The sequence below is a fragment of the Galendromus occidentalis genome, unplaced genomic scaffold (genome assembly GCF_000255335.2).
Source record: "Galendromus occidentalis unplaced genomic scaffold, Mocc_1.1 scf7180000076600, whole genome shotgun sequence".
NCBI classification, from domain to species: Eukaryota; Metazoa; Arthropoda; class Arachnida; order Mesostigmata; family Phytoseiidae; genus Galendromus; species Galendromus occidentalis.
The window spans coordinates 477555-497693 of NW_003804589.1; the positions used below are offsets into that span (position 1 = coordinate 477555).

At 51.3% G+C, this 20139-nt stretch overlaps 1 protein-coding gene across 1 annotated transcript; it reads right to left on the reverse strand.

Moving 5' to 3' along the window:
- Positions 1–1100: 1100 nt before the first annotated feature.
- On the reverse strand, positions 1101–9463 carry PolQ (DNA polymerase theta). The gene is made up of 23 exons (XM_018638142.1): positions 9337–9463; positions 9084–9235; positions 8714–8964; positions 8133–8571; positions 7857–7995; positions 7627–7776; positions 7234–7538; positions 6975–7136; positions 6682–6822; positions 6391–6565; positions 6085–6221; positions 5898–6007; positions 5160–5781; positions 4788–5064; positions 4178–4679; positions 3967–4098; positions 3570–3885; positions 3175–3440; positions 2905–3052; positions 2148–2796; positions 1804–2061; positions 1602–1669; positions 1101–1488 (listed from the first exon to the last, which is right to left on the reverse strand). The coding sequence occupies exons 1-23, from the start codon at positions 9383–9385 to the stop codon at positions 1348–1350; spliced, it is 5589 nt and encodes a 1862-aa protein (XP_018493658.1). The 5' UTR covers positions 9386–9463; the 3' UTR covers positions 1101–1347.
- Between the last annotated feature and the right edge of the window lie 10676 nt (positions 9464–20139).

Sequence of the window (20139 nt, forward strand, 5' to 3'; positions counted from 1 at the left end):
GCTTTTGTATAGGGATCGAAGATTCTTGGGGGGGGGCCATGGCCCCCTGGCCCCCCCCCTGGATCCGCCACTGACCCATATGGCTGTGAAGTTGCAGATTTGGTCGAACGCCAACATTCGATGTGGTAGGCGATTATAGGCTTTTTTCGGATGACTTCAGACCGGCGAGAAGACTTGGGAATCCTCGACCCCGAAAAACAAGGGTAGAGCCCAAAGCGGTCTTGATTTTCGATGGAGAGTGAAGAGGCAAGTCTGGATCTGTGAAACGTCCCTGATGTGCATACATGCTCTAATTAATTGAGTCCCTTAGTCCTCCGGCTGCGACAAGCGGCGTACTAAAGGGGGAGTAGCTCCATGGTTGACCTATGGGACGCAACAGAACGACCTTTGAGTAGAACTTTCTACATGAATGGAAACTCCTGATTCCTACCGAGTACCATCCGCTGGGGGGAAATGAATTCGAAGAATCAGCTCTCGACCAGAAATTCTCGATTAGGAACTCGTACAAACCAGACTAAGTTAGCAACCCTGTGATCGATTGTTGAATGGAAAAAATTGAGACACCCAACGCCACGGCGCGGCGTGGTGAAGGGCTTGCAATGATCGTAATGTGATTCCGGTCATTGGGACGACGGCATATTCCGTATTAAACTTAACGGTCTGACCGATCGCAGTAATTTCCACATATCTTTAGAGGTCTTTCACCAGGGAACAAAAATCTAGTCATAGAATAAGGGTCGATGTATAATGGAAAGCGTAAGCGTTCAAATAACGTCCAACAAACTAATGTTTGAGCTGCCCTGATTGAATTCGGAACTCTATCAGATCCACACATATCAGCGTGGAAAGCCGGGAGATCATACAACCCTAGCATCGAGATCATGGAATTCGAATCGAATACTGTACTCGAGTCATCCATATCGTGATGCTAAAAAATTTGGGCTTTTGCCAATCGAGAATTCGGAACTTGAGAAACAAAATATGAGAACCGTGAACCTTGTAAAAATAAAACACCTTTTGCACCGCCGATGAGAGTTTCGTTTCTCTGATGGATGAGATTAGCAAAGAGTAAAATGTGCAGGAAAGAGAGCGCACCCTCGATTTCTTCCCATGCTTGGGATTTATTCGGACTTCCACCAGCTAAAATAAAATCTTTAAGTCGCATACATAACAGTACATATTGAATGATAAATGACCACTAGAACCGAAGTTCAGATACTCTCGGTTGAACAAACATGCCATAGAAATTCGTCATCTAGCAATAAGTTACGAACAGATTTGTGATGGGATTGAACAATTGAGCTCCTGCTCCTGGTGAAGCGTGATCAGTTCATCGAAGAGGTACAACTAAAGACAATCGAAGGCTGTGACGCTCGACCAATGCGGACCCGTTTTCAGTTTTACGACGAGAGGCACTTGCAATGCGGCAGCGTGCTCCATCTTGAATCGGACTAGTTGTGAGACGGATGACAAGATAGCCTCATTCACCTGGCAAGCGATCGGATGGGAAATAAAATATAATCCACGAAGTATCTCCGCTGTCGTGCGAATGGAGGACAAAAAGGAAGATGGAGCCAAACGAAAGGAGGAGATCGACTGACCTCGAGGATGACTTCATCGTGGAGCTGCATAACCATGAAAGCCCCGCGAATGGGAATCTCCCGAGGGTCTGGAAGAGATACCCTGGTCACTCTGGCCCCGAGTCTTCTCCCTCAAAGACTCGTTAGAATGAAGGTCAAAAAACCCAAAGATGATCGGTACGCTATGGTTGAATTTCACGACTGAAGCGCCATCATTTCTTACCCAGTGCAGCGCGATGCGGTCGAGAAGCGTCGGGAAATCTTCTCGACAGCTCAGCGTCGATTTCAATCAAGCAGCTCTTCAGGAGGTCAGCTGCAGAGCCTTGAATTGTCGAGTTCACCGCTTGTCTCTCGGCCCGCGCCTTTTCTGCAGCTTTCGAGGAGTTTATTTGCGGTAGATATCTACGCCGACCCGACATCGTAGATATATAGCCTGTCCGTCGGCAATTCAGAATGATCTCACTCGTGAATTTCGATATACCTGAAAGCTATTCAGTTGACGGTTCTTCTGATCTATATGCACCGAGAGAGCAATTATTTTACGTAATCCTCCGCTGCAATACGAACCGGGGAATGCGGTATGGAAGCTCCTCAGGAAAGCCTCGCCTTCGGCCAGCGGCACGCCCAAGTCTTCGGCAAGACTTTTGACCCCTTTTCCATATATAATGCCATAACACAATTCTTTAGCTTGCTGCCGGTGCTTATCCAGGACCTCATTCGCTGGAATCTGCCGCCATTGTGCAGCGACCTGGACAAAAATGTCCGTTTCTGGCTTTCGAAACATCTCACACAATAGAGGATCCCCCGATAGATGCGCAAGCAGTCGCATCTCGAGTTGGGAGAAGTCCGCGCTAAGTATCACAGCTCCCGGCATGGGAACGAATGCCTTGCGGATGAGGATATCGTGATCAGCTGATCTGAAGTTCCGCGCCATGCTCTGGAGATTCGGATCCTCGAGCGCCATCCTACCGGTCATGGTGTACGGCGTCGATCTCGTGTAGATCCGGTGCTGCTTTAGCTCACTGTGGAAGCTCTTCGCTCTCAAAATGGGATACATATCCCGAGCTAGGATCGAGGCGATTTTTCTAGCGTCAACGATCAGTTGGGGCAACTCTTCACCGTCTTCGGAGAGTTTCAGGAGGATCGATTTCGACGAGAGCTTCAAACTTTTTGGTTGCTCGCGTCCGGTGATCAGTTTGAGCCGGACCAGTTTTTCCTGGAAGATGAGACTGTTGAAGGACTTGGAGGAAATCTTCGCGCGGTCGTATTGGAAAAAAATTCCTGGGTGTCCCGGTCCCAATGCTGATTGTTCCCCACGACCGACCTTATAAAGCGAGTATATCACTTTCGTGACGTCGACTGCTGAAGAAATCTTGAAATTACGTCCAGCGTGCGTCATCATTCGCGTTTCCAGCTCAAACTGAAGGAGTCTGAGAGCGTTGATCTGCGCTTCACAAATTTTGTCGTCGTACCTGATGAGAGAGAATCCACGAATGAGTTACGCGCAGTGCACAATCCCAACGAGCTCCCCATGCACAGAGCGTCTTGATGAATCATGGATCGCAGCGGGAATCATTATTCGTCGATCGCTTACCCGAAACCGTTCAAATCCATCTTTGCGAGTACCCAACAGATTTTCATCTCTTTCGTGAAAATGTCCCTCGATATCTCCTTGGAGTTCAGAGCCGATTTCAAAATACTCATGAGCTCAAAATGGACACAAGCTTTGAGACAAGACGGAGGGATCTTGAGCTTCTTTTTCAGAATCTTCAGAGCTTCCGGGAAGTATATTTTGCACAAATTTTCAAATGTAGGCTTGTAGATTGAAGAGTCGATCAGCCAGTGAGCAATGCATGCGTCCTGTGTAATTCGAGAAAAAGTCCATATTGAGCCTCCCACTGTGTTTAGATGAATCTATGCAGTCAATATACCCACTAGGTACGGTGACTCGTTCTGGAAAATGCGACGAATTGTTGGGGGGGGACGCACCTCCAGTCTCACGAAGTGGCCATCCGGGAATATCCCCAAGGCCACCATCAAGATTTTGAGCTGGGTGATACAGTCGAACAAAATGATCGTATGGCGACCCTGGAATAGCTTTGTGAGCAGCCTCAACGACGGGTCGTCTTTGTTCTTCAAGGTGAAGTGATACGCCTCAGCGCAATTCATGGCACAAACAAAACCGGTGACTCGGTTGTTTTCGAAAGTCAGGGCCGGAACGTCCTCTACACTCTGGGGATGGACCAGCATCGGTCCGATACGGACCCTCTCCTCATTGGGTTCGGTGTCTAGCACTATGGAGATCCTGGAACGCAGGAGGATGATATTTGGACCGAGAATTGCTGAGCCGTGGCAATGCTCACCACTCAGGGATTCCACAACTCACCTTCCTCCCGCGCTTTCTATCTTCTGCAGGAGCTCACTTTCCATGACATTTCGGAAAATGAGGATTTTTTCTAGAGTGGATGAAGTCACGTCTTCTCTTTGACTGACAGAAGATTCTGAAGAAATACGGAGTCTGGAAGCAGAGGAAAGAGGCTCTGCTAAGAAGGTCGACTCGTAGTAAAGGCTCGAACAATCCATTCTCTCGTACTCACTCGAGGGACGCCTGCTCCGAACAGGTCGACTCCTTGACGTTTCTGTTAGGGGTACCGTTCTCCCCGTCGGAGAACAAGTCGCTGTCCGAATCATGACTTGACACAGATTTCGTCATGTCACCCGTATGTGTGGGCGTACATAAAGTAGAGATCATGTCCAGCGTGTCCTGGGCTTCGGGATTAGGCACGCATGCGCTCTGGTTGGGTCGTGAGAGACAAGTCAGAACACAGTCTAAATCTGCAGCACTATCGTTGGGCTGCATATTAGCGATTTTAGTCTTCTGGGTGATGCCGTCCATTTGACTCGAGTTGAAAATCGCTAAGGAATCCTCGACCCGTGGCTGGAACTCTTGAGCCTCTTCCAAGCTCCGCCGCACTTTTTTCCGGCTTGTACCAGGCTCGCCATCGCTCAGCCTCTTGATGCCGCCCGTCCTCAGAGACTCCGAGAATGATTTGGCTTCCTCCAATAGCGTTTTTCGTTTGCTTGGAGTCAAACGGATCCCTGAGAATCATAGAAACTTGAATGAAGGGAGAGGTGGTGATTCGGGCTGGACGATTCGATTGAATGGTGGGCTTAGGGGAGACCGAATCTCATGGGAGGAAAACTCACTCGGAGCAGTCGTGTCGCTTGTCGAGACATCCGCTGGAATCGGATCAGGTGGCCGGGGGTTACCATCGGTGAGTATGCCGTCGAACAGAGAGGTGTCCGTGGTGCTATTCTGGGTTTTGACCCCGTCGAAAATGGAGTCTCCAATCGACTCACTCGCTTTGCGCTCAGAACTCGTTCGAATGTCGTCTGCCGCGTTCGGCGGAGACAGAATGTCGTCGAACAAACCGGAGCTCGCCGTATTCGACAACACGGAGCGATTACCCTCCTTGGCAACACCCTGTCATAAGACGAGTCAGTCCACTATCGCAGATGCATTTATCTCTCGTCAGAATTTCGAGCTGAACTCTGGACACCAGTTTGAGCTGGACCTACCTGTATGGACACATCTGCGGCCGAAGAAGACTGGTTGGGAGTGGAGAATAGTGGAACTTGAACTCTATTCGACGCTGGGAGAGAAACTTTTGAGCTACTCCTGGGGACATCTTCGCTCCGATCCCCCTGATCCAGACGATCTGAGTCCATTCCCCCGATTGGATCCTCGTGATCCATTGCGGCTTCCGAAGTTCGAGGACTTCCCGCCTCCGAGGACTTTCCGTCGGCGGGAGGCATGCTTCGGTTCACTCGATCCTCATCTTTTTGGAGTTCTTCGACATCACTATCCTCGATTTCCGAATTTTCGCCGGATTCTTCCGTGACTTTCGGGAGAGAGTTTCCGGGATCTTCTTCGATCCCGTCGGATTGCTGATTTTCGTGGATTTCGTCCATTGGTTGGGAAGGCTCGCATTTTTCAATTTTACTCTGAGAAGGATTCGCAGGATCCTGCGTCTGCTGACTCAAAGGCATTTCTTTCTTGTCGAAGTCTACTTTCACACCCAACCAATCATGTAAAGTCTTCCTGGCTTCGTCGATGAGTATTCTTGCTGCTTTCCTTTCATTCAACGAGTCGAATCCGTTCAGGTATATCCAGCGGACTTCCGAAGAGCTTTCGCCGTTGCTGGAGAGAACAGAAAGATTAAGAATGGATGGAAAATCATTCGAAAAGCTGTGCGGTTCTCTTCACGTCAGTCGTCAGTCTGGAAACAAGAATATTTCAATACGATATGAACTTACTTGGTTTGGTAAGCTCTCGCGTTCCTAAGGGCGCTTTCGACTTCATGAAGCTCTGCGCGAGCCACTTGCGGCAAATTTGTGAAGCCCGCGTTGAAAAGTATCCTAGCTACCTGGAATTTCCGTTCTCCCTGATTTAGATACCTGAGTGTCTTAAGACTTTTGACCTGCTCCAGGATATCTGACTGACCTGTGCCGTCATAGGGACTAATTGCAGAAGCTCACAAAGCTCTTGTTGAACCCCGAAGTGTAGTCGCTTTTGGAATTGAGAAATGAGCAATTCCAGATTGTGCCAACCCAAACGTTTGCAGAATATCGAGACCATTCCTGAATTCCGGTAGCGGTTCCATGAGATCACGTATCAAGGAGGGATCCAATAAAATCATTTGAAGAAAGGTTCCGTGGGGTAGACAGAATAGAGCAAAGTCTCTCGATTCCTCAAATCAAACCAACTTTCATTGGAAAACATTGATCCAGAGAAGGAGATAGGAGTTACCTGCGAATGTTGCAGCGCTCTGCTGAAGGTTTTGTAGTAAACCTTTCTGGAGGCCAAACTTTTCCGATACTTCTGACAGAGGAACTTCCTGAACGAGCTCATTGAGGGCCAATGCGACGTAGAATCTCTGATGAAGAGTGACTTTCGAACTCATTTCACGCTTCGATGCAGCAGCCTGCCAGAAGAATCAGACGAGTTAAGAAACCGTGAAGAAATCCCTGTCAGAAATGCGACCTTCTGTCGGAAACCGTTCTTGGCTTCCGCCGTCGAATCGCTAGTGCTGAGACTTACTCGAATGCACTTGGAAACGAAAGCCGGCTCAAATCCTATGACTTCTGCTACTCTTTTCCGATCTTCCGTCAAGGCGTCATATGTTTCCATTAGTCGCATCCAATCGATAGCTGCTTGTTCGCTGATGAAATACGGAGTCACCTGAGAGCAAATTGTAGCCCGGGATTATTTATTGAAGCTGATCCAAAGTTTCGAAACCGTGAGTAGGATGGTGGATAAGTGCGCGAAAACGATCCTCGGACTCCACGTGATTTTCAAGCTCGAATGATGATCCGTCTCTCTGACTTGCCTACCTCGTAGATGATATGGAGGTCGTTTTCGAGGACGAAGCTCTGTCGTGATTTCTTCAACTCTCGTAAAACTAAGAGCGCCTGATCGGGGGATAGACTGCTGGCCAGTACAGCTAAGCCGAGTTTGGTGGGGGTCACCCTGCCTTCGTCGTCCTCGGTGCAGACCTGGATTAGAGGCTCCGTTAGTTTCGGATGAACACTGTATATGTCAATACAGGAACGATGTGCTAGTCGGACGAGGGCGGTCGAGCATGAGCCTCACGCTTATGAAGTCGTTTTTGACGAGATAATCGACGCAGTCTTTCGCAGATGATGTCGAGCCGTCGTCGTGATCTTCAATGCACTTGCTCGAAAAAGTGCATTCGATGTACGTATCAATGTCCTTGAGGGATTTCACTTTCCCCGACGCGATCACCTCCATGATGGCTCTCTTCAATCCTGAAGATACGGAGCCTCGAGAACTCAAGCAACTCCGAACGGGGTGGAGTTTCATCGTCGCCAGCCTGGTTGCCTGTGCGCGCTCATTCTCTTTGCACATGAGTATCGATTCGCCTCGCTCATCGATGCCTGTTTAGAACCGAGATCAGAAATTTTGAAAGAGCGGCTCGAACGACAATCGGGAGAACGATATCTTCAGGTGGAATGTCGTCTCGACCTTTTCGTCCCGCGCGACCGATCATCTGCTTGTAGGTCATGACGTCGAGGAGCTGCCTCCCGAAAATCGGAGTCCTTATGATCACTCTACGCGCGGGCAGATTCACTCCAGACGATAGGGTAGACGTCGCCGTCAATACATTTATAATTCCTAGAATCGATAGAATGTATGAAGAGACTCCAATTGTTTTCGAGCAGTTCGTGGACTCCTGGGACCGAAGATCCACTCACCGGCCTTGAAAGCGTTCTCGATGATGTCGCGCTCATCGAAGGTCAGTCCTGCGTGGTGGAAGGCGACTCCGAAAGGGACGGTCTTCTCAAAAACTTTATCCAGACCTGCTGGCGACTGCTTCAGTTGCTCCAGAACGTCCTGTAGGGGAATAGAGAAGTTTCAGCAAGTGATATTCGCCCTCGACGACGGATCGCACGTCTCTACTCGACCAATCGATACCACTGAGTGAGCATAATGAACGAATGGATCAGAATCTGATTGTTGGGAAAACTTGCCTGAATCGCTTGTCTGTTATTCACTGCGCGGAGCTTGACTCCCAGCTCGAGTAAATCCGGCGGCACGCTTTCGGGATCTGGTGGTGGTCTTCCTACAGCTAGGAATGCCCTCGCGATCTGTTGGCTCATGGTTTCGCACCAAGCCTTCGTTGGAAGAAACACAAGAACTCCGAATCCCAATGAGACAGTGTGGACGATCAGAGACAGCGCGCCGTCTACGTCATCGACAGGGAGCGGGAATCTCAGTAGCGGAATCGAAGCCTCGGCGGACGTGGTGATGTCTCGGGGTGACTCGGCTCCAACCTTGAGGCATTCGGTCAGAGGAACGGGCCTGAAGTCTGTTGTATAGAGAGCTGCGTCCAACCAGCCGGCGATAAGGTCCAAGTTGGGTAGCGTTGCACTCATCCCGATAATCTGTATATCACAATTCTCGTTTTGCCTACAAAATATCAAATCGATCCTCATGTCAATTGATTTTTGTGTTCCATGAAGGACCGGATAGGCCGACAGGATCGTGATCAGGGAAGAGGGAGCGCGAAAATCAGGACAGCCATCAATGAACATGATATCTTTCGGAATACCTCCGGTAGAAGATCAGCTTGGTCAACAGCAACTCGAGGAGGTAACCTCTCTGGGACTCCCCGAGCATATGAAGCTCGTCAACCACAACGCAACAAATCTCATCGATGACGTCTTCCTCGAGAAGCTTATTGATGAGCGCGTTCGCCTTCTCAATCGTGCAAACAGCGATGTCGACCGATTGGAAGCCTCCGACGGGGAGATGGCTCCCCATGTATCCTCCGACCCGAATCCCACCCGATGAAAACATGTCCTGGAATCGAATTCATTGTTCGCGCAACTTGACCTTTCAGCAGTTTTCTCTTCTATCACAACAAGATCTCATTATTTCGAGGTAAACGGTGTTATGTGCGATCGAGGTTCGGTTCTCACTTGGAAGTAGAACATCTTCTCTCTGGTGACGGAGACGAAGGGTAGAATCATTACCGCTTTCTTCCGGGTTTCCAGAACCTTCTTCAGCATCAGCAGCTCAGACACCAAGGTTTTACCAGCGCTCGTTGGGGCAGAATAAACCAAGTTTTTCCCTGAGTGATTGTCAAAACGCAACTCAATTCTGAGGCAAAAATCTACGGTCCCAGACCACCATCTTCCCAGAGGCTTTTGAGACCGGGGTCGCGGCCAATACCTTTGAGGACTCCTTTTGTCATCAGGCACTCCACCTGCCATTGGAACATTTTCCGAACTCCCTTGCCCTGGTAGTTATCAACCACGGCGGATGGTAGACCCCAGAGACTGATATCACGAAGCTGCTCCACGTCATGAGGACCTGAAACAATAGATCCCACACGAACGATGATGTTATCCTCTTTCCAGAAAGCCTCATACACATGATTGAAGTCGGCCCTCCGATTCGCTCATCGAAATGGCTCGAGATGGCAGCTTCCAAACCCGCCGACGCGTCCACGGCGCAATCGTCGAGACGGTCGATCGAGAATTCTAGGTATCGGGTTTCTCGGTAGATTTCGAGTGAGGGCCGCGATGGTTTGTTCTCTCACCCAACTGAGATAGACTCCTCGAATCGTAATTCATTCTTGCGTTGCTTCCTAGCGATTGCTCCGCGGTAGAACCGAGGGAACTCGTAGGGAGAAGATCGAATATCGCAGCTGCCGAGGGAGCATTCGTCGCGCTTGCGGCCGCGAGCGCCGAATCCCAAATAGGGAACGAACTCCTCAGTGGAATGCCGGGTCAGCTGTTCGGCGCGCCGCAGAGGACAGAGGATCAACACAGTCTGCAATGTTTTGAGGACGAACGTCATCGGCGCGACGACGACCCCGTTCGGAGTTCGGAGGAGCGTCGCGCGAGATGATCCGTGCGGCCACCGGGAGGTCTTTAGCTGGATTCTTCGCGCATCAGAACCGCCTTTCTCTTCAACGTGAAGGTTCGACTGGATTCATGGTCCTCATTGGGGGAATGTCGCACCCTCCCTGTTCCAGTCCATATCAGTCCGGAATGTTCGAGTTTTTCTCACTCTTGCGGCGCGTTGTGGGAAACGATTAGCCTCCACAAGCCGATCATTCCGACTTTCTCCGGAGCGAGAGTCAGCCTACTGAATAATGCTTAGTCATCTGTCATCTCTCTTCCGCCAGTAGGTCCGGGGTAGAATTGAGAAGAGAGCGGTATTCAATTTCGAACTGAAGTTCCCGACCCGACGTGACCCGGAGGACCGCGTCACAAGAGCGAGCTATGGAATTCTCGGAGTCGGCAATGACCATTACCGGCGTACCGCGTACCGCCGGCAATCATCTTGAAGACTCTCGTGACGACATTTTGTCGTGTCAATCGAGGGATAGCAAGAATTCAATCGCCATTCGATCTCCCCCAGGAATCTTTCGAAGCTTATGCCTTTTTCATGCCCGACCAAAGGAAGGGTCACCAGGGATCTCTTCCGCGTCTGGCGGCTGCATGATATGCTTAGCGACTTCATCGATTGAATCGGATCGGTCTCAGTCAGAGAATTCGTCCTTGCGCCGCCGACGCAAACATAGCCTCCCATCGATGCTAGTCGGCACGTCGACGGATGAATTCTATTCGCGGAATCGGAATTTCATCCTCGCGTGATTTGCCACAACAACGGACTGCAGCTGATGGCACTGAGTCCGACTATCCGTCTGTCCGCCGGCCCGCCCGCCTGCCTGCCCGCCCGTCGGGGAAACTCGTGCGTCACGTGAACTACGTTGATTAGTGCCCTCAATAACAGTGTGGGCTCCGCTTGGAGCTTCGACGGAGCGTTGTTGTCAAACAAATTTTCGAAATGCAATTTTTTCTTCATAGGTCTTTCGCTGCGGCATCAATGGGTTTCTGATTGCGGCTTGCCCGCTCCGAAAGACATCATGTCCGTGGTCGCATTGACACAGTGTATCAGAAGTGACAGCTCCAAGTGACGACTGATGCCGCTCAGCGGAGCGTCGCTGCCGGCGCCCTGAGGCATCTTGGCAAAGCTCCGCAGCGCTTCATGCCCATCCGCAGAAACACGGCTTCTAATGAATGAGTTCAGCGCGGATGCTAATCGACCAGGTCCATACCGTGCAGCGGATTCGTTACGTGAAAACTGTCCCACTGCCGCTATCGCGACAGATTCTGAAGCCTCTTTACGATTTGGTGAACGTGACTCGGTCGAAAGCCGGCCGTCCGTCCGGCATGTTTGGGAAGCTACGGCTATTTTTTTTATCTACAATGAAACGCTTCGGCAACGCCATTGTGCGAGAATCCCTGGTAGAATGAGGCGGATTTGAACAAATTCCACGCTTGACATGGAGTTATTCCGTGGAGAAAGGCGCGCAGTCGTTCGCGCACATGGATTCGGCCGGGAAGAATGACAGACAGCAGAACACGAATTTCTGCGACCATTCTGACTTCAATTCCAAGCTTAACCCGAGTCGATTCGTAGCGGAAATGTCACAATGGAGGGCGCAGGCTGAAGCAGAGGGGGAAGGCAGCCGCAATCAATGACGAATGGGATTCTCATTCGTACGGAGGTCATACAACGAAATCATCGTCGACATACGCAGTCAGAATGCACTTTCCCGTAGATCTCGACTTGAATGCTTGCGAACCGAAGGACTTCTGAAGAGATTCGATAAGAATCGAAACGTTGACTCGACCGAGTTCCTTCCTAGTCCAGATCCGGGAAGAACTCATTCAGAGCGATATCGACTCGAAGATTACTCCGCCGGAATTCCCTCACGAGTCCGGATCGATAGTTGGTCGGACGGCATTCATGGAGACATGAGGTGCGAACTCAGTCTCAGTCGGGAGGGAATGCTGCGAAGATATTTTGCCGCTTTGAATGCTTCGCTGTTGGCGTGTGGGCCGAGTTCCTTGTCAGAGTCCTCGGTTGCCTAGGTAGTCGCCGCCGATCGGTGGATCGATGCAACAGTGGATCGATGCGGTCTCTTCGAGAGAGCCTCGGGCAACGAAGACAGCTCCGCAGTCACACGAAAAACGTCGATTCTACAATAAGAATCCGCTCAACAACAGGCCTCGCTGTTTTCCTGCCGGAGATCGGTTGACGTCACTATCGCTGGAGCGACTCACCGAAGAATGCGTGAAATTCTCTCCGATGGAGGAATCGTGTTCGATTTATTCTCGATCGTCACAACGACCATCACGTGCGAAGGAATTCCTGAAATTGTGAACTCGGGCAGACTCTCGAATCGTCCTCATCTGCGTTTTCCCCACACACGCAATAGTTTTCTCCCGTGACATCGGCGACATTCCTGACAAGATGTACGAATCCAGGCACCTTCCTTCCCAGCTAGAACGTCTTACCTCAGACCAACCTTGAGGACAACAAACAAGGACCTTGACGCAAGCGACCTGGACCTGCATGGGCAGGTCGTCGGAAGCCATTGCGTCATTTTTCCGATCACTTGGCGAGCGCTCGCGGAGACATCTAACTGAGTCTCAATCGAGCCCACAGTCACTGACGGAGGGAGAATGAACGGAATGGTTGGGATTGCAATGACAGGCCGCTTGAAGCCGTTTATTGATACCTCCATCACTGGAGGAGACATTCAGGAATACAAATACATGTACAATACTTTTGATGGAGATGGAAATTCAGCATTTCTACACATATATGCATGAAGCAAATTCACAATCAGTATTCGGAGCTTATGAAACGGAGAGACCATCTAAATGGGTGAGATATTCAAAACGTAAATGAACCAAGAACGATATCCTGCTCCTTCTCGCGTTTGCGGAGAGTTTTCAGAGTCAGAGCAATCAGTCATTAGCTTCATTTCGACGACCTGGCAAGTGAAATTAGTCGACACCGGCACATTTTTGGCTTCGATTTCAACAAAAATGTGCTAGTGCCAAACAACGCACTGCCTCACGCACGGTGAATAATTAGGGTCTGACACCGTTCTCGACCGATCGACAACCTGAATCCCTCGCAGTTTCCCGCTGTCCTCCGACCCGGGCCAGTCATCCTCGCCGCGAAGCTTCAGCGTTCACCTCTGCGTTAATTACTTTTTTAGGGTGCGTACGTGCAGATGATTTGTTCACACGTCAGTGCAGTGTTGGCGACGGATAATTCAGATTTTCGGGGTTAGTTTTTCAAGGGTTGAGACACCGTAGTGAATCATTTCCATCGTCATGGGTCCTGGTATAAACGAGCATCGTGAAAACCACAAACCGAACGAGCTTCCGAATCAAACTTACCTCGTAAACAAAAACTTTCTCTCGGAATGCAGCGAAACATAACAACGAAGGAATTTATGCCTCAGAAGGCACTACAGAAGCCACAGATTCCAAAAGTCAACCGTGAATTCTTGCAGTGCCATTCGGGGCAAAAAACAAGCAAAACTGAGAGGAACGAGAAGAAAGCCTCCGCAAGATGTTGGTCCGCTCGGCGGCGTTCGGGTGTTTTGACCAGCCGCCAAGGCACCCCCGAGCAAGCACCTGAGAAATCAAGACCTCTTCAGACACGTGGTCTCATCAGCGATGACGATGATTATGACGTAACGGCGATCGGGTTCCGTTCGCTACGAGTTCCGCCGCCGCCCACTCACTTGTATATTTACATGACGTTAACCACGTGGCCTGCTGATGCACCCAAACGGCCCGTCTGCTGATAACGATACATACCTGAAATGAGGCCTAAGGGGTCTGAAGCCCATGAGAATGGAAATTTATTTGAACAGCGTACGGATTTGTCATTCAGGAGAAGCGAAGCTCCTGAAGCGGTTTTGTCAAGGCGCTGGAGCGCCACAGGTGTCGGCGAACTCATCCCTGAATCTGGTGGAAATTCGGAGCCGGCGAAACGCAGGAAGGCAGAGCAGTAGAGGAATTCCCTCGTTTCGGATCGGCTCCGATGATCTTCTCTGTCATCACGAACCTCCCTCATAAGTGCAGTGCCTCCGAACGCTTTGAACAACTTCACGTCCAGATGGACAGAGAGCTGGCCGGCCGGCCATGCGAAAGGTGGGTCGCTCGGTCTTGATGAGAGAAGGGATTGTAGATCGGAATCGGTAGTCCTCATTTGACTCCACTCTACGATAACCGGAATTTCTGTAAATCTCTCCGCGTTAAATTCTCACCCCTCCATGGAATTACGCAGAGGCTGTCCGAATGTTGACGTAGCATGTGCACGGAGAAAACGGCAACACACAGAACGGAGACGGGCGATTCTTTGTGTAAGAAGTTCCGATGCCGGCGGCCGGCGCGGCGTCCGGTTCTCACGAGTCTCTCAAGCGAGACACAGTGTTTTTTTTTCTTGTAAACTCATTCCATTTTCCCCGCGTACAATTCTATTACGGACTTCGGCACCGTGAACGACTCTTGATCCGGTCGCGATAGCGAGCCGTGGAGCGTTGATAGTTTTCTCGCGCTCGCTCTCCTCCGAACGGCATCGAAATGCAACGCCGATCAGGAGTTCAGAATAGGGTGTGCGAATCCCGGATTGACGCTATGTAAATTAGGAGCCACGGCGGTGAGCAGAGTTTTTTCCTCAATCTGTCACAGAGATATCAGCAAGCAGCGGATACAGAAGTTCCGCTCAAGGAAGGACGGAAAATCGAAAGACGTGACGGAGGAGTTCAGAAAAGCCGAACGAAAAGACGGAAATTCCTCTCGGGAGAACGGGCTCACGATGATGAGCAAATGCAATCGGAAGTCATATCGGACCGAAGGCCGGATCGTCAGCGTTGATTTTCGTCCCGCTCAGTGGCGAATTCTCGACCTCCGAGTCGAATGTTTGGCTAGGTCTCGTTTCTCACGAAGAGAGCTAGGCTCAAAGGTTCCTTAATATGCCATTCGTCGATGGTGTTCTTCGGTGGTGTTCTGCGCTAGGCATTCGCCTTGCGCTCCGAAGCCATGGAGCGGCAAGGTACGTGAGTTTTCAAAATATGTTTCCTCCGTAACTTCTCGACTTGCCTATTCCTCGGATGCTTCCTCGGTGGATGGTCCGCTCGGCTGACTCGTGATGGCTCCATTTGGTTCAATTCTTCTCGCGCAAACACCGAGCCTGGCTGGCGACGGCTCGCTCGCTCACTCAGTTCATTCCATTCGTCGTAGCCGTTGTCGTTGGTACTTGCTCTTGCTTCGTTTTCTGTCGATGTCCCTGCTAGGGTTGGCTTTTGCTTTTTGCCCGTCCGAAGGGTGGATGGATGGATGGACAAACAGATCGACGGACGGACGAACGGACCAAACGGCAGAGTTGCCTGATGCTGCTGCCGACGACGACTTCACAACTACTACTACCACCACCGCCGCCACTACTACTAGAACACACAACGAGATAGCGGCGGCAGTGAGCGTTCATTTTGACCGTTCTCGACGACGACGTCGTAGGGTTTTTCCGCGGCTGTCCTTTCTAAGCAGAATATAACAATTCAGGCATCCAAACAAGCGAGCAAGATCTGGCGTGCACTAGAGGAAACGCGGCGTCTTTCGTACCGTCCACCCATCGATGTCGAGGTAGATCGGACCACGTCGCCGACTTCTGTCGATGACGGAACTTCGGCCGAAACTCCGAATTCTCTCGAATTCCATTTCGAGTGTACAGATTCCTTCACCTTCCTCTCTGACCCAAAGAGATTCGACTCACTCCAGAATGATTCGAGAAGTACATCGTCGACCTTCCGCGGATCGCTCTCGGATTAATAATCGGTGGTATTTGAATTGATCAATGAGCCACTCGATTCACGAGAAGCGGCGACAGGAGAAAGCGAAGCCCCGTTATCGGCAACGGTTTCGGTCGCTAATAAATCAGACGACTAAGCGCGCACCGCCAACACGAAGAAGACGAAAAAAGTAAAAGCGGCCGCGGCAGACGAAGAAGTGAATGAAGAAAAACGATGAGACAGCGACGGGTGCGCCAATATAATAACACTTTCGCTTCAGAAATAACGCGCGCGAAACAGATTGTGCCGCACACAGAGTTTTTCCTTTCTGACCACGGATATCGACACCTGATTTTCTAATACCGTTCTCTCATCTGATGAAATCACCCATTCCGATGGAAAATTCGCGATGCAACGCTTCCATTGAATTCTCATCGAAATTTCCGTTACTATACCCGAAGGTCGAGCACGCCAGAAGTCTCCCGGGCGAAGTCTGGGGATCTGGGTCGGGAAATGGCTAGCGGACGCCCGATCTCTTGCGACGGTCAGGCTCGGCGAGTACACCGCCATCTCCCCGATGACAAATGAGACGTCATCGAAACCCTGCGGCGAACAGAAGGCAGCATTTAAGACATCAGAGGAGCAGAAGGGGATGCCCTGCTGTGAGGTGTTACGATGTGTGAGACCGTAAGAGTGAGTGACGATTCCCTACGTTGTCGCTACTGTTGCAACGACCAATGTGACGAAAAAATCCGCAGCGGCCGCGTTGACCGGATAAAGTGAGTAATCCCATGATTCTCCAATCAGGAACCAAACGAGGAAAACCTACGGAGACCCCGCGGACGGCCTACGGCAACCCCGTTGACTGTCTATGTGGCGGTGGTATTGCCGAGCAGGGTAGCCCCATCAAACCGTGGTCTCCCGTCTCTGAGACGACAAGGACCGGAGGGTATCCTCGAGAAATAGCTGACCGGACTCCGGCTCACACGCTCAAATATTTTCCCCGTTGCTTGAAGACAAGGGGAAATCTGTTCGCCGGTCAGTCCCCGTGGGTCCCCAGCTAGCTCGTCATTCGCATAGCTCGCGGGCTGTCAGTGGTCTGACGGATTCCGTTTGCGGCACTCCGAATTGCGGGACGAGGCAGGCTGCAGGAACTATCCTATTTCAAGATCAGACTGATTTACTGTGGAAGCGAGTCGCTGGCTTTTTTCCAGAAGACAGAGTAGGAGGCGGAGACGCTTGAGACGAAGCAGAAGCCGGCCTGCAACACCATCAACGACGGCGAACAGGGAAGGCGGCAGAGAAAGAAGTGGCCAAAATTTCAGCTGGCTGGCCGAAGTGCATTTGAGCGTGAGAACACACTGAGCAACGGAAAGCATTCGTCTACTCGCTCGGCCACCGAAAGACAAAAACCACCACTCAGCTTCAAGAGTTCAACTGTGATTCACCGGCCCGATCAAGAGACCATCCACGAGCTTCAGAAACCCGATCGATCGGGACCAGCGAAGCTTTCGCCCAGTCGGAGACGTACGGACAGTTTCGTGCATGGATCTTCAGAAGCTCCGTCTGCGGATTTCGTGGGCGATGCGCGATCCTCGTTTTCGGACCGAGCAACTCCTTTCGAGTGCAGGTCTGTCCGCCTACAGAGCGCGCGAACTTGAGACGCGATGGGGAAAACGGAACGTAACAGGAAACTCCGATCCGCCGGCAAGAGACTGAGCGAGCGAGCGGGCCAGCCAGGCAGCGAACGTACGAGCGAACGAACGAACGACGAGCAACGGGACGCCACGTAGGGACATCTGCGGACGGTTGCAGCTGCCATTTCCTCGTCGAGGGCCCCCAACTAAAGTAGATATGGATCTGTGCTCACAGCTCAAACAACTCACTGGCGAGCGAGGTTTTGGCGGCAACAATGGCACTACGACAGAACCGCTGAATGGGATCCACGAATAAGCTAACGTACGATCCAGGAACTCGAGGCGAAAAGCGACGATCAAGCTTGAAAAGCGCTTGCCTGGTCACTGTGAGCCGATCGAAAGGATCATTCCTATCGTGGCCACTGCGGAATCTGAATCTACGACCTCCGTGTCTTCGATGAGTGGAGCGACTCGATCGATCACTGTTACGAGCGCTTAAGCAATTCCCGAATAGAAAAAAGAATCAAAAGAGTTGCTGGAATACGATCAGACGAAAGGAAAGGATTCGTCGAGGGATTCGGAAAGTATACGACTCAGTCGAACCCTCGAACCCCCGTCCACCCCTCCGTCCCCGACATGATGTTCCACTATCGGTGGCAACGCCCATGACAGCGATGAACACGATACGTGGCGGTCGCGTCGGTGGCAGCCGCTCCGGGAACTTGGCGGGAGACGCCGCGACCTTTCTGTTGTGGGATCTCTGAACAGCTGCGAATAACTCAGTTCCGCGCGCTCGATGCTCCCTTGCCTCGCTCACGACGCTCAATGGACCGATGCATGTCTTGACCGGCTTCGTTGGGGAATCGCTCTGATTTAGCCGTTCGGTCGATTGTCGCTGATCTGAGCAACAAAGTAGCGGGAAGAAAAAAGCCGGGAGAAGAATCGGCGAAAAAAAAATGACAATTCCAAGCTTGGAGGAATTTCCCTCAAACGGAGGAAACAATGCGGCGCTCTCTCGATCTTATCCGTTTTGTACTTCATATATATTATTATTATCCTCGATGTCGGCGTCCTTTTCCAGAGAACAAGAAGAACAAATTGAAGCACAGGCAGAAGAATACCAGAACGACGACGACGACGACTAAGTGTAAGACGAGGAGACCGACGTCGTCGACTACGACGGCGACCATGAAGATGTGATGTTGATGATGAGTATGATTTGGTTTGCGCGAGTAGCAGTAGCGGCAGCAGCAGCAGCAGAAGAAGCAGCAGCAACGATTACTTAGTTGTTTTAGAATCGTTCTCTTGTTCGACAGACCGAAGAAACGAATATAACGACGGTGGCGGCGGTAGGACGGACCGACAGACGGACGGAATGATGCGTGATGTTGGCGAATGTTTTTTCGAAAAATCACGGCGTTGTTGATTCGAGTGTTGAGTGTGTAGCTTCTCAATCTTTGCCTCCCGAGCAAAACAAGATGAGGTGAGATAATCGCCGAAGACTAATTTAATATTAGCACACTTCAGCCAGACTGTGTCTAGCTAAGTCGGAAGAGAGCAGCGGACCTGAGAGCTACAGCCCCGTATCATTTTTGTTGAACAGCGAGCTGGTCGGATGAAAGAACGGATTGAAGTGCATCACCGGCGGGGAAGCTTCGGCGACGAGAGCACCTACAAAGTTCAAATTATCCGCTCGCTGCACCCGTTCGTCTTATTTAGGGACCAAAGACTGCTTGCTTGGGTGGACTTCTGTTGGCACTTAGGCAACGATGAAACGGGTCGGTCGCTCGAGCAGGCGGGTAGGCAAGCAAGCAGGCGGCGCACAGGTAGAAACACACACGGCAAGAACGGGGGAGGATTGACCGAGCGACCGTTCGTTCGTTCATTCGTCCGTCCGTCACAGCATCCGTCTGTCGGCTCGTCCTTCCGTCCATTCGTTGACTCGTTCGCTCGCTCGTCGGATCACCGGCTCGCTCAGTCGCTGGCTGGCTGGCTGACTGACTGACTGGCCGCTCGGCTAGGTGGAATCACGCTTCGGTGGCCACGTTTACTGACTCGACTCCCACAAGTCCGAGCTTGCCAGCCAGTCGGCCTGGCTGGCTGGCTGCTTGCTTGGTTGCCTGCAGGTCTGTGCGTCTATTTGTCGGTCCGTTCGTCTTTCCGTCAGCTCCCCGTCGTTCTGCAACGCGATGGTAGAGCTGACCAGCAGGCGAGCAAGTTTCTATTTCAGAAAGTCTGTTTCTGTTCGTCTATCTGCTTCAGTGGCTAGATGAGCGGACAGACGGAGCATGCATGGCCACTCGTTCGCTCGCTCGTCCACCCGCCCGCCGCCGCCGCTTGACGTCCAACGGAGCGAGCTGATGGCGGTGGTAAGGTAGGCAAACGAGATACTACTAACGTCTCGTGTTGCGACCGACGACGGCGGCAGCGACCGTATGCCGCACAGACTGTCGGATCTGAGCAAGTTCAAGAACAGTAGCCATTGCAGCGGCATTTTCCCTCTTGCCTGTCTGCCAACTGACTCTTCTGCACGGCTTCTCGGCGGTGGCCGCGCACTCCCGTTCCTTCCCACCCGCTACCTTGTCTTCAGAAGGAATTAATGCGTGAGCGAAGTAATGCGGACGAAGGCTCGCTCGTCCGGCCACTCGTCCGGCTCTTGACTCGAGTTAACTCGCTTGGCTTCGCCGCCTGACTCACAAGTGGAGAACGCTCGAGCGAACGCAA